This window comes from Furipterus horrens, unplaced genomic scaffold, assembly GCF_987537825.1.
Source record: "Furipterus horrens unplaced genomic scaffold, mFurHor1.1.pri manual_scaffold_2, whole genome shotgun sequence".
Taxonomy (NCBI): Eukaryota; Metazoa; Chordata; class Mammalia; order Chiroptera; family Furipteridae; genus Furipterus; species Furipterus horrens.
Genome location: NW_028327172.1, coordinates 89731763 through 89747706, shown reverse-complemented (window position 1 = coordinate 89747706; position 15944 = coordinate 89731763). Strand labels below are relative to the sequence as shown.

At 44.2% G+C, this 15944-nt stretch overlaps 1 protein-coding gene and 1 pseudogene across 4 annotated transcripts; both read right to left on the bottom strand.

Moving 5' to 3' along the window:
• Positions 1-752: 752 nt before the first annotated feature.
• Positions 753-9764, bottom strand: VPS11 (VPS11 core subunit of CORVET and HOPS complexes). Of its 4 annotated transcripts, none has more exons than XM_090266078.1 (16): positions 9496-9764; positions 8822-8984; positions 8589-8724; positions 7903-8066; positions 7063-7310; positions 6145-6346; positions 5598-5749; positions 4657-4843; positions 4095-4241; positions 3784-3972; positions 3515-3676; positions 3144-3283; positions 2852-3054; positions 2549-2720; positions 1373-1595; positions 753-1240 (listed from the first exon to the last, which is right to left on the bottom strand). In XM_090266078.1, exons 1-16 carry the CDS (start codon positions 9723-9725, stop codon positions 1076-1078), a joined length of 2883 nt encoding a protein of 960 aa, XP_090122204.1. In that variant the 5' UTR covers positions 9726-9764; the 3' UTR covers positions 753-1075. The 4 variants fall into 4 exon arrangements, with proteins under 4 accessions (XP_090122204.1, XP_090122200.1, XP_090122202.1 ...); XM_090266074.1 differs by having other exon boundaries at positions 8807-8970; positions 9539-9764; XM_090266076.1 differs by having other exon boundaries at positions 8822-8970; positions 9539-9764.
• Positions 9765-15144: 5380 nt separating this feature from the next.
• On the bottom strand, positions 15145-15730 carry LOC150019052 (large ribosomal subunit protein uL11 pseudogene; annotated as a pseudogene).
• Positions 15731-15944: the final 214 nt, after the last annotated feature.

The window sequence follows — 15944 nt, the reverse complement described above, 5'->3', positions numbered from 1 at the left end:
TACAGTGAAGGAAACTAAGGTTCAGAGAAATTAAGAGTGTTTCTAAGTCAGACTAGGATTCAAACTCAGGTCACTTGATCCAAAGTCTTAGCCACCCTTAGTCACTTCTAAATACCCCAATGTCCAAGTTGTTTCCTTCAATTAACCCCATAGGAGCAATTTCTGACAGACAGTGTAACCCAAATTACATCAGACATCAGCAACATAAACTTCAGCTGGCAATGTGAAAGAGGGAAAAAAATGTTTCAATAAAGTCCCTGAATACAGCAAGACACCAGCCTAATCATTATGAAAGCAGACTTAAGCTCAAGGCTCCCCATAAGAATCTCTCTCCTGCCTAAATACTTCATCCAAGAGCCATATTATAAATCAACCGGGCTGAAGAGGAGGAGCTGTTTGGGGACCTCAGTCCAAGATGGTCTTGAAGCTCAAGCATTAGGTCTTTTGCAGAGGTTCTTCAGAAAATTGAACTCTACTAGATGCCACAGGCCCCACTCATTACTGGAATGAGGTCAAATCAACCTGGCCTGGCTGGTGTGGCTCAGTTGGCTAACGCTTATACCATAAACTGAAAGGTAGCAGGTTCGATTCCTAGTCAGGGCACATACCTAGGTTCAGTCCCAATGGGGTGTGCATGGGAGGCAATGGATCACGTTTCTCTCTCCCTCCCCACCTCTGGGAAAAAAAAATTCATCATGACCTTTAAGGAGTTTTGTACCGGACGTAGAGCTCAAGAGTAAATTTAACAACCCTGAAACCATTACATCATTTTATTTATAGACTCTGGTAGCAAGGACCCAAGCATAGGCTGGTGCTCTTGGATAGAGAATAAAGCAGCTATTGTCCACACTTAAGAGGTTGCTGAAGTGTCCTCCCTCACTGGTCTTGAATAATCTACACTGTTCAAAAAGTCAACAGGAGGAACGGTGTACTGGTCAAAGAGAAGGCAGGAAAAAAAATCTCCTTTAGTCCTGAAGGCTATGGCATCAAGTAAGAGTGGAGTCCTGGGTATGTCTGCCTGATCCCTGTGTTCCTACTGCTGTCGCTCCACTATCACATCCCTTCCACATGCTGCTTAAGTGCCCCTCCTGGAATGCATGAGCAGGTCCCGCTGCAGCCCAGACTCCAGGCTTCCAGTGAACCTGGCCGTGGGAGGTTCAGTCAGCAGAGTCAATTTGTTGAAAACACCTCGACCAAAGTAGTCAGCAATCACAGAGAAGCTGTCATTGGAGCACCTGAGCTGCAGGGAAAAAGAGAGAAGTAGGAATTAGAAATGAAGTGCCTGTTTCCTCAAATGAGGGGAAGAAAAAAGCTCTACAGTACTCCCCTGACTCTCTGTGAGTGGGTACTCCTCTACCCCACTCATTCCCACCTGGTGCTGGAACTGATCATGGAGATCTCGTTTCTGTTCCTGGGCCCGGATCATATCCATGACCTTCCGGTTTTCAGGGAGGCAAGTGGGGCAGTCGGCATCACTTTCCGAGTAACTTTCAAAGCAGTGTTGGTGGAAGGAATGTCCACAGAGAAAGTGGACTGAAGGTAACTCCAAGGCACTGTTACAGATGCTGCACTTGGTCTTCTGGAAAATCTTTGGACTACAGGCAAGGGAGACCAGAAAGGAGTGGCAAACAGTGAGGGAGGGGCCAATAGCCAAGTGAAGAGAGAAGGCAACTGGAGTCAGTAAGGAGAGATTCAAGGCCCTGCCTGCTCTTCTTACCACCTAAAAAAAGGTCAGAAGAGGACAACAGAGCTGGGGTCTGCAGTGAATCTCAGTAAGTTCCCAGAAAGTCCTATTAACCCAGGGGGATATTTTCTCTTTCAGTTTCATAATTGCCATAAAATTGTCTTTCAGGTTTTCACTTAGATGTGACCCTTTCTGAGAGGCCTTCTCTGAACACCTTATAAATTCTCTCTCTCTCTCTCACACACACACACACACGCGCACACACTCCTCATCCTACTCCCCTTCCTCAATTCACTTTCTCCTTAGAACTTATCACCATCTAACATACTATAATATATTGATTATTTAACATGTTTACTGTCTCTACCTCTACAATATAAGCTCCATAAAAGCAGGGCTCTTTGTGTTAAGAACAGTGCTTGGGACATAATAGGGGCTCAGTAAATGTTTGTAGATTTACTGTTCTCTAATAAATACTTTACAATGTTAAGGGCAGATAAGACTTAAAAGTAGGCGTTACTGTCTACTATAGATATGCATAAATTATCCACTTTTTGTATTTTCTAAAGCAAATTATTTCTGAATGGCTTTTAACCAACCACACAACTTAGATGTTTAGAAAATATAAAATATAGGCATATACAGAAAGAAAAGTACCTATCCTAGATAATATCTTCCAAAGCCCAATAAATAATGATGTATATAATAAACCTTTTGGAATTTCTCCACTAAACAGATCTTCAAGCATAAAATGCTCAAACACACTCCATAAAATCTTTTGTCTTTTAAAGTATTTAATGACACCCTGTAAAGAACAAGGTTATCCCCTGGAATAGGTTATCCACTTATTCAGATTCCAAGTACCTTGCCTTGAGCTCTTGAATCTCCTGGCGGATACGGGTGGTCTCCTCTCGGTACCGCCGCACCCGGAGCTCATCCTGTGCAATCTGCTGGCTCTGTTTCTGCAGTTTTTGGACCAAGTAGTCCCGGATGACAGACAGAGTAGCTGTGGAGTTGTGGGCCAGGGTCTGCACCACTAATTGGGGGCCAGGAGGAAACAAAACAATGAACCAAGCAGTACCCTCTGGACAGAGTTGAAGGGCTCCTACCCCAGAGCCCAATTTTTAGCAGCTGACACCTGCCCACCCACTCTGTCCTTCCAAGTACCTAGAAGGGGTGGCATGAGGTTCTTGTTCTCAATGTGCTTGAGCACAGCTGCCACGTACTCCTTGCAGTCCTCCTCCTTGCGGGCAAAGTAGCTGAGTGCCTGTTCCCACAGGGAGGGTTCCTGCTCCCCATGGCGCTCACACACAGCGATCACCTGCCGGTACTGCTCATGCTGCATGTGGTAGTGCATAATCTGCTGATACCTAATACCGAGGCAAGGCATACCTCAGTGGCTGTCACTGGAAAATTACTTGGATCCTTCCCCCTTCCCTGAAATTCCCCAAACCCTTACAGCTTCCCCTGCTCATAGAGGTAAAGGACCCCATCCTGGAAGTCATGCATCTGGCAGAGGACCAGGGCCTTGTCAAAGACATCACAGAAGCGACCACTCTTCAGGAGGGAGATAGCCTCTGCATGAAGCTTTTCTTTGACCTAGGGAAGAAGAGTATAACTCCTGAACATAAGGGGAAAAAAATCACAAGGTCTCCTGGGACAAGGCAAGTCAACTATCTCTTCCCCTCGGCCCAATTTCCTCTTCATTGAGGATCATTAGCCACCAATGGTGAGGTGTAATTAGTCTACAGAAGGTAACACAAAGCAGCCACAGAAGATGGGAGAACTATCTTTCCTCCAGTACCTCCTGCAGCTTTTGCCTGGCCTCACCTGTGGATCCTTTTCATGCGTCCAGTTCTGTAGTCGTAACTCAAGGAGTGTGTCATAGATGCCCTGTGGTGAGTCAGGCTGCACTGCACTCATGTGCTCTAGGAAAGCTTTCAACTCTCGTGGATTGTTGGCAAAGATGGGGATAAACTCCTCTGAGTTGGCCTAAGATGGCAAGGGAGGAGAAAAGAGGCCGAAGGAGTGGGCTTGGTACCCATGAGGCCCCTAAGGTGATCCCTGCTGTCCAACAGCCATTCTCCCAGAGGCCTCACCCTGTAGACTGGAGCTTCACTGTCACCTTGGCCTTCAGGGCTGGGCCGATAGTCAGTACAAAGTCCCTTCAGCAACTGGGTCATCTGCTCTGGTATATGGTGCATGAGGATCTTGCCATAGCGTTTCATGTTGCTCTCTGCCTGCTCAAAAGGGAGCTTGCCAATGTACCTAAGGGCTTCCTGATAGTTCTGTGGAGAGGTAAAGACCAGAGTAAAAGCACATGCTCCTGTCTCACCCACCAGGAAGCACTGTCATCATTCCGGGATGTCTTAGAAAAAGAACACAACTCTGAGTCAAGAGTCTCCTCTACCTTGATGTCCTCTAGCTGAATCTTCAAGTACCACTCATGATGGGCATGGTTCTCAGCCAAATAGAGGGCATGGGAGTAGTAGCCCGCCTGCCGGAGGACCTTGATGGCTGTCTCCACATCAAAGTGGACTTCACTCTCACTCTTTGTCTGCCAGGGAACATTAGACAAAATCATTCACAGAGAGGCTGTGGTCAGGGAAAAGAGAGAAAACATGTAGCTGATTCTTAAGATAATAATAAAGTCCATGCTCTTAAAATATTACTGTTATCCTGCCTGTCAGAACATTTCTAAGAGCCAAAGTATTCCTCCGTTCCTACTGAGGAACTCCTCTGAGAACAGAGGGCTACTTCCCTGGGCTTTGATACCATGGGAAGTTCTGGCATCATAAAACAAGAGAGGAGATGGAAGAGGACTAGCGGAAAAGGCTATTCCTCTTTCCAGTTTATAGACCAGAGGATCTGGGTTCCCAAATAAGGTCAGCTCTTTCCTTTCCCTACATCTTGCTGAAGGGCAAGTCCTGGTGGAGCTGCCACAAGGAATACCCACCACCCCCACCCTGCACCTTGATGAATTCCTCCAGCTTCAAGCTATCCTTGAGCTTGGTATAGCAGTTGAGCAGTAGGGTGGTGTGGTCAGCATTGGCCAGGGACTGCCGATGCAGGGTCTGCAGGTAGGCAGTCAGGTTGTGGATACGCTGGGCATCCAGAAATTTGCGGATCACATATGATGGCTCCAACTTTCCAATGGTTCTAAGGAGACATGTACATAAAGAAGCATCTGGATTAGCTTACTTTTTAAACTTTCATGTGCATAGGAATTACTTGCAGTTCTTAAAATGCCAATTCTGTTTCAGCAGGTCTGGAATGAGGCCTGAGAGCCTATAGTTCTAACAAAAGTCCCAGGTGATATTGGTGCTAATAGACTGTGGACCACATGAGTAGCAAGCCTTCAAAGAACTGGTTCTTACTTTTAAAATTTTTATTTATTGATTTGAGAGAGAAACATCGATTTGTTATTCCACTCATTTGTGCATTCATTGGTTGATTCTTCTATGCATTGTGACCAGGGATCAAAACCCATAACTTTGCATAGCAGGATGATGCTATAACCAACTGAGCTACCTGGCCAGGCCAGAAAACTGGTTCTTAAAGTTGGCTGAAAACTAAGAATTCTGGACAGGCTGGGAAAGCAGCTAGAAAGGATCCTAAAATTCCAAGTATTTTTGCCAACAAAAGAAAGTGTGGAAGTATTAGGTCAAAATGAATATTAACAAAGGTCAAACTAAAGTTGAAAATGGCAGGCATTCATCAGCTCAACTGCATACTGGTTATTAATATTTGACCCTAAACATTCCCTTTCCAATAAGGTATATTGTGTTCTTACTCAAGGCCACACAGTTTCTGCAGGAAAAAAGGAAGGTTGCTGATGGAGTCCACTCCCTTCCTCTATCTGGCTGCCTGCCTCTGCCTTAAGGGCTACATCCTCAAGCACCTCCACACTGACCGGATATACTGCTGGACAGCCCCATCATGGTTGCCCTTGCTGTAGAGATGGTCCCCATACTGCATGAAGATCTGGGCTAATCCATCACTGTCCAGATGCTGGCTCTTGGCCAGGTTAATTGCCATCTCAAATAGATTCTTCTTAAACAACATCTGGAAGGAAAGAGATTAGAAAATTGGCAGATGCAGTCCTGAGGAGGCACCTTCCCAGAATGAATTCTGGGAATATGCCAGACAGTCCTGAAGTTTCAATTTGCCTAGATCCTAGACAGGGTGAGACTTCTCGGATACCCTCAAGACCAACATCACCTCACCTCTTAGGGTTCTCTGCAGACGAAGTGGACCTTGAAAGTGGGCTCTGGCTCCCAGCCATTACTTCCCTCTAGGCCTTATCCCAGACTATTTACCTTGTAACTCTACCCTAAGGGAGCTGAATAGGGCTGTGACCCAAAAGGAAGGATACACTCTGGCCAAGGTGACTTAGGGAACCTGTTCCTACAGCTCTGTCTGGGTGCCTGTGGCCAACTCTGGGAACCTGATGGCCTTGCCTCCAGTTTGGTCTGTGTGTCCTTCTCTTGGAGTGCGTGGACCCGCCCATCCCGCGTCAGCACGTACAGGGAGCCCCACTCAGCAAGCACATCCACTATATCCTCAAAGACAGCGCTATATGCTATGAACTTGTTGCACAAGTCATAGATGTTGAGAATCTGCTTGTCAGAGCTCTGTGAGTCCCTGCTGGTAAATTCTGACCTGTATGGGAAAGAAAAAGCACCAGATATTTGTACCCCCTCTGCCTCAGCTGCCCCTTTATTTCTTTACCAATGTCAACTTTGGAGCTGCCTGTTCCACCCAGAAGAAATCACCTCTTTGTCCCTCTAGCAGCTCATCCCATAATATGCAGCATTGTGCTGGCAGTTGTAGGAAGAGAACATATAGACCTGATCTTACCCTGTATGACCCTGTAACTAACGCAAGCAACAGATTAAAAATTAAGTACATTCAAACACCCATTCATTTAACAAATAATCAGTGCCTGGTGTGTGCAAAACATTGTACTTAGTACTGAATGAAAATAAGCTAAGATCTGACAGGGATCACTTCCATCATGCAGAAGATCCCACCACCTGTTTCAGAGGGCTCAGAGAAAAAATACTGGGTCCTGCATTTCCCAATTTCTCTGCTACTCAATCTCTTGTTCCTCTGCCCCAATTTATTTTGACTAAAGAGTTAAAAAAACAATACCAGGTCCAAAATTCCCTGGAGTGTTCTAGTACACCAGGTCTGTTCAACAAATATCTGCAGCAAAACACATTTTTCAGTAAAAAGTTATAATTTGAGTTTATGTGTAAGCATAATCTACATAAAACCAAAGTAGAATATTGGCAAGATCCAGGCATTAGGGTTTTAAAATCAGGTTAATTCTGTGGAACAAGTCCAGCCCTCTCCCTTTCCCTTAGAGTCCTTACTTGGGAGAAACCTTCCGGTCACGGGAGACAATGACAAGGTAGCCTCTAAACCAATGAGCAATGAGTTTATGGCCCTCAAAGGCAAAGCAGGGCCCACGTTCATCAGGCTGGTACAAGTAGACACACTCATCCCCGGCCACTATGAATTGTAGGTCCTGAGAAGGGTCACTTAGGGCTGAGCAGCGTAGGCCACAACCATGAGTATCCAACTCCGCACGAGGGTAGTCCTTTCCAGAAACTATATAGGACTGGAAGAAGTAAGAAAGGGTTATCAGGCTCCCTCTGAGGAGGTGGCATATAGCCTTCCCAAAAGTATTCCCATCTCCATATTAACACTCTCTTTTTAATTCTTAGCACCTTAAGACTTTCCCTGGTTGCTTGCCTTCTCCATTAACCATCACCCATCTGTTAAACGTATAAGCAGGGACCACATTTTTCTCCTCTGTATATACTAACACTACCTACTACAAGAAGCTTGCAAGTAAGAGAAATGCAGTAATCTTTTACTATTTTATCAAAAGACTATTTCTTAAAGTAGGCTGTTATAAATTAGGAACAAAAGAACAAGAGAAGTAAAGCAGCTTGTGCGATGTCACCTAACAAGTTAGGGAAAAAATTCCGGCTTTTTACTACAAGCCCAGAGTTCTTTTCCTAACTCAAACTCTTCCCAGTCTCCTAAGTGAAGAAATAAAATGTTAGGCTGAGCAAATAATTCAAGGTTACATGATGAAAAATTAGTTATAATCTGAACTCTCTTGACAGGTCCTTATGCTAGCTCTCTAAGCAAAGGAGAAAGAAGTCTTTCTTGCTCACCCCTAACAGTGGAGGTCCTGGACATACCTGAACATTCTCTGTTGTCACAACAAACAAGTGAGTAGTCTTTCCCGCTTGGCGAAAGGCCAGTCCAGTAACAGGATAGTTGCCCTTGTGCAAAATCTGAGTCTTGCTATGCCGGTCCCGAGTGATGTCTCCTTTGTTCAATGTAACACTGCCATCTGTGAAACCTGTACAAGAGCAGGAAACAGTACTTAATTGAAGCTGAAAGATCAGGAAGCACAAAATGGGAAATGGCCAATTGAAGCATTCATTAGAAGTGGCAAGATTTCTCTTCATACACAACTTCTCCAATGGTTAATATGAAGACAGGTACTCACTGACTCATTTTCAAAGAACAACACTAAACCCTTTTCAATTCCAAACTTTAATATCCCTGAACAAAGTGATCTCATAAAAACAAGAAAGATGAAATGAAGAAGCAACTCGGAAGAAAATATATTAAGAATCCTGGAGCTTTAGCTTTCCCCTTTAAAAAAAATGTATTCATTCATTTATTTTTAGAGAAAGGAGAAAGGCCGAAGAGAGGGAGGGAGAGAGACACTGATCTCGCACGCCCCCAACTGGGGACCTGGCCTGCAACTCAGGAATGTACCCTGACCAGGAATAACTGGCAAACCTTTCAGTCCTCAGGCCAGCACTCAATCCACTAAGCCACACCAGCCAGGGAGCTTTGCCATCCTTCTGCTTACCGATGGCCATAAAGTTGAGATTTTCATGGACAGTCAAACAAGACACAACAGTCGGCTCAGTTCCTGGAATGGCAGGGAAGATTCGAGTACAAAGTGGATTGCCACCATCTCTCTTCTCCAGGTTCCAGATCTTTACCTGCAGAAAGACCTCAGATGGGTGAATGCTAGTCACCCTCCAACAACCAACCATTCCCAGGCTTCTGGGTGTTTCCTGTTACCTTTCGAGGACTCACCAGGGGGTTGATGCCCTGTTCATCCTCACCTACAGATGCCAGAATGTTGTGCTGTTTCAGTTGGTATAGGTGTGTCACCCGTAGTTTGTAGGCTTGGAAGCCCGAAAGCTGTAGGGAGCGGGGCAAGAACCAAATCTGGCCTTCCATATGTGCAGAGTAGTCAAGGAGCCTCCTTTCCAAGAAGAGATACTTGTATTTAGACCAGAACCCAGATAACAACATACTTACAGCTCTTTAAATTTTGCATGGATTTTCCCACACATTATTTCCTGGGACTCCTTATCTTAAAAACTTAAAAAACAAAAAAGGCCAGAGTTGAGAGGCAGCATGAGAAACAAAGCAGCAAACCACTGGTTTCATTTACCTTGTCACCCACAATATTAGGCAGGGGAGATAATGACACCTTACATATACATATTTTAAAGGCAATTTGCATTCTTTCTTGTGATTGAACTTAAAATAACCCTACTACAAATTGGTATTTTATTACGCCCATTTACAGATAAGGAAATTGAAGCCGGGAAAAGTTAAATGATTTGTCCAAGATTACTTAGCTGACAACAGGCTAGAGAATTGACTTTTTTCTCCCCTCAGACCCAGTGGGCGCCCATCTAAAGAAAAGTGGCACGTAAACGAACCCCTCTGACGGACAGGTTCTATCTCAGCTGGATCTTCAGGGATCAGGGGAAGGAAGAGGCAGTTTCAGAGGAAGGATATCTCCAAAGACTAGGCTCCCTCGGCCTGAGTCGCAGACACTGATGCCAGGAGGGAGGCAAATGAACTTGGAAGCAACGGGTCCAGAGATAGGCGCGGCCCCGGGAGCGGGACCATCATTGCCCTGCGGTTCCTTAACCAGCTCCTTGTCGAAGAAAACAAAGCGCCGCCACTGCAGGTAGGCCGCCATCTTGGCCAAAGGCAGCAAGCCTCCGGGTCAAAGGTCACGTGAGAGGCGCCTGGTGATGACGTGACTCGACATCTTCCCGGGGCTTGGTTGCACCTGCGCTCTCCAGTCGGAGTGACGGCTTCCTGCTGCTGGGAGAATGGGGGAGGCCGCTGGAGGCAGGGTTCTCCGCCCACAACTTGCAACGCAGTTTGCGAGTTTATGGTCTCAAAGTGGGCTGGCTAAAGTGTTTTCAAGAGCTGGGCCCTTCACCTTTTTGAATATCAGTTTCCTCCTTTATTAAATGTACGGTCATTGAGGGATCAAGGTGAGGAATGTCACGCACTTTGAATTGTAACTTGCTGTGCCTAAATTGTGTTCTGACCTCACAGGACTGTTCTGAGGCATAAATGAACGAGCATATATGAAACTGGTTTTTCAACTGTAGGAGAGAAAGAAAATTAGAAGTTTGCCTCTAGATACCGACTGTGAACCACAGTCAGGATCTTATATTTGTTTTTTTGTATCCCTCTGTTAAGAGTGCGTGGTTCCTACTAGATAATTAAAATGTTTCTTAAAGAAGCTGGGAAATACCGATAGGGCGGGAACTCCCAAGAACCTGGGCTTTCTCCCCCTTTCCATAGTGGCAGAATATGGAATATAAACAGAACACAGCAAAAAGCCTGGAAGTGGCAGCTCTGAGGGCTGAATAGTTTAACAAGTGTTAAGTGTCTTAAGCTATTCAGTGGCCACCCACAATCCCCAACTCTGGCAAAACCAACTGTTCACATGGCAAACTGTAGGTGCATTGTTTGTGTATCACATGAACCTATGTAGAGAAATTACAGTCATTTTGCTTGAGTATGGAAGTGCAAAAAATTGGCCATGTGGTTAGCATTTAAGTTTATTTTTGCAGCCCTTCCCCACACTGCTCTTTAGTTTTAGAATATTTTACTCTTTATTCCCACCAACCTGAGATTCCAGTGAACAGGGACCCTATCTTGTTTACCATGAATCAGGCCTAACAGAGCCTGGTAGATGCTCCATGTTTGATTGAAGGAATGAATGTGAACGATTCTCCTCTTATCTGCTCCTCTCCTCAATCTGGTTGACAGAAGAAGTAGTGTCCATATGTCTAAAGAGCTAAATGAGGGGAAGAAACTGGCCACCACCAGCCATACAAATTTCCTGATTTCAATTCCAGCTTAATTTCTTTCCTCTGTCACACAGGTATTGGAGCTGTTTCAGGATCTCAACCCATGGGCAGAAAGCACAAATGGGGAGTAGATTAGACCCACTTTCACTGGCTGAGCATATTCTGTACTCTTCATTAGAACCTGTAGACAGTATGTCTGTTGTTAAGACTATGAATATGTTAAAAGAAGCAATATGAAAACAGAGAGATGTGGACAGCAAAATGTCATCTTTGTTGTTGACTTGGGTGCCCTCTACTGTCCAGTGGTAGAGGCCCAGAGTCTTCCTCTGATGTGTGAACCTGGTAAGGCCTGTGCCCATTGATGAGGGTACAAAAACAGAGACTGACTTGCCAGAATGATTCACAACATCTCTTCAGACCTACTGCCTTCCTTTTCTCCTTTGACAAATATGTATTGAGTACACACTATTGCTGGAATTGTATTAAATGCTGAGAATGGGTGATTCCTTGAACTTCCAGCCAAGATGGAAGCCTAGACTGACATACTCCGTCTCCCTCCACAACTAAGAAGGAATAAAACTACCGCAAAACCAGAAATAACCATAAGTTCCAGAAAATAAAGCTACATGGAGTTCAACATATGAAGTTATAAAGAAGTGGTGCTCATCCGGACAGGTAGGAGGGGTGAAGCCGGGGTGGAGAGGTCAAGCTGTGCTGGCGGTGGCAGCTGTGGCGACAGTGGCAGGACGGCAGTAAGCACAGACACCTGTATTTAAGGGGAGGCGAGAAGCGCCTGAGGAGCACCTCCAGCTGCAGACCAAACCCATCAGGTCGCAATTCCAACACCGGGGAAGGCAGACCCCCATTGCCTCGGACTGTGAGTGCGGAGGGTGTGGGGACAGAGGAGGAGGAGGCTCCCGGTCTCTCAGCAGAGAGTAAACAGCAAGAATCCATCTTTGACCCCTGCCCCCACGCAAAACGCTACAGTGTGGTGAAAAGGGTCACCCAGTGGTGACGAGTGCATGGGGCTCTGCCCCCTATAGGGTAGGAGGTGTGACAGCCCTGCCCAGGAAGCAAAGGTAAACACAAAACTGTCAGGATGGCAGAGATCATGATAGAGATCCCAATCACGCAGCTGACCAGACAGCAAATATCTAATCTAACGTCTCAGCAGATAGGAAATCTTTCTGAGGCACAGTTCAGAGCTTTGATTATATGAATGCTTACAGACCTAACAATAGATCTTAAACAAGATGGGGAAGGAATGAAGGCTAGCCCTGCTAAAATGAATGAAAACACATATGAAACTAGTGGTGAGGGAAAGAAAACCAGGGATCAAATCAACAAATTGGAACATAGGGAACTAACAAACAGTCAACCAGTGCAGAAAGAGGAAACAAAAAGTGAGGAAAATGAGGAGAGGCTCAGAAACTTATCGGACAGCTATAAGTGGGCCAACATCAGAATCATAGGGTTGCCAGAAGGTGAAAAAGAAGAACTAGAAATGGAAAAATTATGTGAAAAAATAATGAAGCAGAACTTCCCTGACTTGGGGAAGGAAATAGACTTACAGGTCCAGGAAGCACAGAGAGTTCCAAAAAAACTGGACCCAGGGAGAACCACACCAAGACACATTATAATCAAAATGTAAAAAATTAGGGAGAAAGAATCTTAGAAGCAGCAAGAGAGAAGAGGAGAATTATGTACAAAGGGGTCCCAATTAGAGGATCAGCTGATTTCTCAAAGGAAACTGCAGGCAAGAAGGGATTGGCAAGAAATATTCAAAGTAATGAAAAGCAAAAACCTACAAATATGATTACTCTATCCAGCAAACAGTCATTCAAAATAGAAGGACAAAGAAAGTGCTTCCAGGACAAAGTAAAACTGAAGGAGTTCATCAGATCCAAACCACTGTTATATGAAATGTTAAAAGGACGTGTTTAGAAGAAAGAGGATCAAAACTATGAACATTAAAATGAAAACTGTATCACAACAACCAACAACTGAAGCTAGGGAATTGAAACAAAGGCAAACTAAGTAGGCAACGAGAGTGTGAAAAGAATTATAGGTATGGGGAACATTTTGGGGAGAGGTCAGCAGAGAGGGGGAAGGGGGTAAAGGGAGGGAGATGGTGCAGGAATTAGGAAGCATAGTAGGAGGGAGTGGAGTAGATAGGAAGATGTTGAAAAGAATTATATGCACAACGAATGGGCATGGACTAAGGGCGGGAAACACTGGAGGGAGGGGGGGGCCACTGGGTAGAGGGGAACAAAGGGAAAAGAAATTGGGACAACTGCCACAGTATAATCAATAAAGCATATTTTTTAAAAATGCTGAGAATATAAATATGAGCAAGATGGTTCTTGCCCTTTAGGGAGCTCAACTGCCATTATAAGGGGCAGACATAAAATGGACTGACAGTGACCATGTAGTGAATTATATCTAACAAAGTGCTTTCACTTTTCATGGACTCTTCATAGGAACCATCTGCAGTATTGTTTTTGATGAAAAATGGGAGTCTCGGAGATGTTCAAGTGACTGGGCAAAAACATCAAAGTTTTTGGAAGTAACAGTTCTTCAGTTCCTTAAAGACCTTTATGTAGATGGTTTGCTTGGATGAAGGTAGGCTGTACTTGTCAGAACTTACACCAGGGTTTTTCTTTTAGTTATACTTCTCTGAATCCAGGAACTTCAGGAGAGTGAGAAATATAAGCAAGCAAACTTTCCAGAAAATAATTATATGTACAAGTTCACTTAAAGTTCTGCGTATTAATAACTCAAATTCTGAAAAAACTAAAGATATAGAAGCAATTCAAATGTTTAGCTTGAAATTAGAGATCACAACTCAGAATCAAGAATTGCCTAGCAATCCCTTCTTTTTCCTTTTAGCAGATTGGTCCCTCATGATGTATAACAGTCATATTCGCTGGAGTACTTCTTGTTCCAGCTGGAAACTTTTATTTACTATCAGTTTTTGTTTTGTTTTGTTTTCCCTCATTTGGCTCTCTTGGGAGAAACCATTTTCTAGAATATGGAGAAGCCTGGTTTTTTTCTCTTGGCTCCTCAAAAGGATAGCAGCAATTTCCACTTTAGGAGCAAGAAGGTTAACCTAAAGTAAACCCAAAGGTCTTATAACAGCCCAGGGACCCAAGGCTCCAGTGAAAAAGGAGAAACAAATTTGCTGGTTTTTGATTATGAAAATCTGGCCTACAAAAAGGAAATAAATTCCCCATGAACTTGACGAGTATTTAACCAAGCTTTTAACACTGAAATACCACCTTTTAGTTTTACTTCTTCTCTAGGCTAATAAAACAATGTTAATGAAAGTGTATTTAGGCTTAGGATGTCCGAAGCACTGTGCTAAGCACTATACCCCCTCCTTTAATTTTTACACCAAGTCTGTGAAGAAGTACCAGCATGCCTCTATTAATGATGTGGAAACCGAGGCTTAGGAAAGCTAAACAACTTACCTGGAGTCACACAGTTAGGAAGTGATGGAGTTCACAGGCAAATCCAAATCTGTCAAACTCTTAAGTCCTGTATTCTGGGTGCTCAACTTAATTTTTTTTAGAACATTCAAGTCCATAAATTTGTTATGTCTGAATGATTTTCTATGTGATCATGAAGTCAAAGAATTTTCAAGAACCCTAAAACTCCTGTTTTCTCATCTGGACACATAATAATCTCCATCTCAATGCAAGCTGGGAAATGTTCCCAAGCCTTTGGCTCCTCACCCCCCACCCCATATCCTATTCATATTCATAATAACAAGACTTTTGCCCTAGCTGGTATAGCACAGTGGACTTTAAAAAATTTTTAAATATATATTTTATTAATTTTCAGAGAGAGGGGAAGAGAGGGAGGAAAAGAAGGAGAGAAACATCGATGTGAGAGAGAAACATTAGTAGGCTGCCTCTTGCACACACCCAACCAGGGACCCTACCCACAACCCAGGCATGTGCCCTGACCAGGAGTTGAACCAGCGACCTTTAGGTCCACCGGCTGGTGCTCAGTCCACTGAGCCACACCAGTTAGGGCTTTAATTTTTTAAGTGTATTTTATTGATTATGCTATTGACTATTGTAGTTGTTCCAATTTTTTCCCCTTTGCCCCCTTTCACCCAGTAGCCCTCTTACCTTCAGCAATACCCACCTGCCAGTTCATGTCCATGGGTCGTGCATATTTAAGTTTTTTGGCTTCTCCATTTCCTTTACTATTCTTAACACCCCCGTCTATTTTGTACCTCCCAAATATGCTTTTATTATTATTTTTTTGGTTGTCAAATTATCTTTAATTGAAATATTTTCCTTCGTATTCCCTAACTAGCTGGGCATTCCACTGCACCACTGTTTATGTCACCTATGATGTCATGAGGGTGGCAGCCATCAACATTGCAGCCCACAGACTGGGCAGTCCCCAGGATCTCTTTAATGGTTCTAGAGAGTTCTCTAGCTAAAGATCAGGGCTGCATCTGTTGGGCAATGTTGAAAATCTCATCAAAAGTGATATTTCCACTGTGCTTAATGGTTTTTTGCTTCTTTCTGTCTTGTGTTGGTTCTTTCAGGGCTTTGATGATCAGGGCAGAGGCAGAAGGCACTACCTCAATCTGGGCCTGTCTGTTCTGAATGGTAAGTTTCACTGTAATCCTCAGACCCTTACAATCACTGGTTGCTTTGGCAATGTCATCACCAACCTTTCTTGGAGACAGACCCAGGGGGCCGATCTTCAGGGCCAGAGCTGACATGTAACTGACTTCCTTGCTGGTGTACTGCAGGTATACGACTTTAATCTCATTGGGGTCGAATTTTGACGGCATGGTTGAGGTGGCTGATGTCAGATGAACCCAGATTCAGGACGACCAAAGAAAGTTGCATCTTCGCTGCCTCCGAGCCAAAAGCCAAAAAGCCAATTATGCTTCTTAATCCCTGTATCTTTTCCCCCATTCTCCCCTTCCCCCTGCCCACTGATAACCCTCCTTATGGTCTCCATATGTATGACACTGCTCCTGTTCTAATTGTTTGCTTAGGTTTTTTTTTGTTTGTTTGTTTTTTAGATTCAGTTGTTGAGAGTTGTTTGTTGTCATTTTA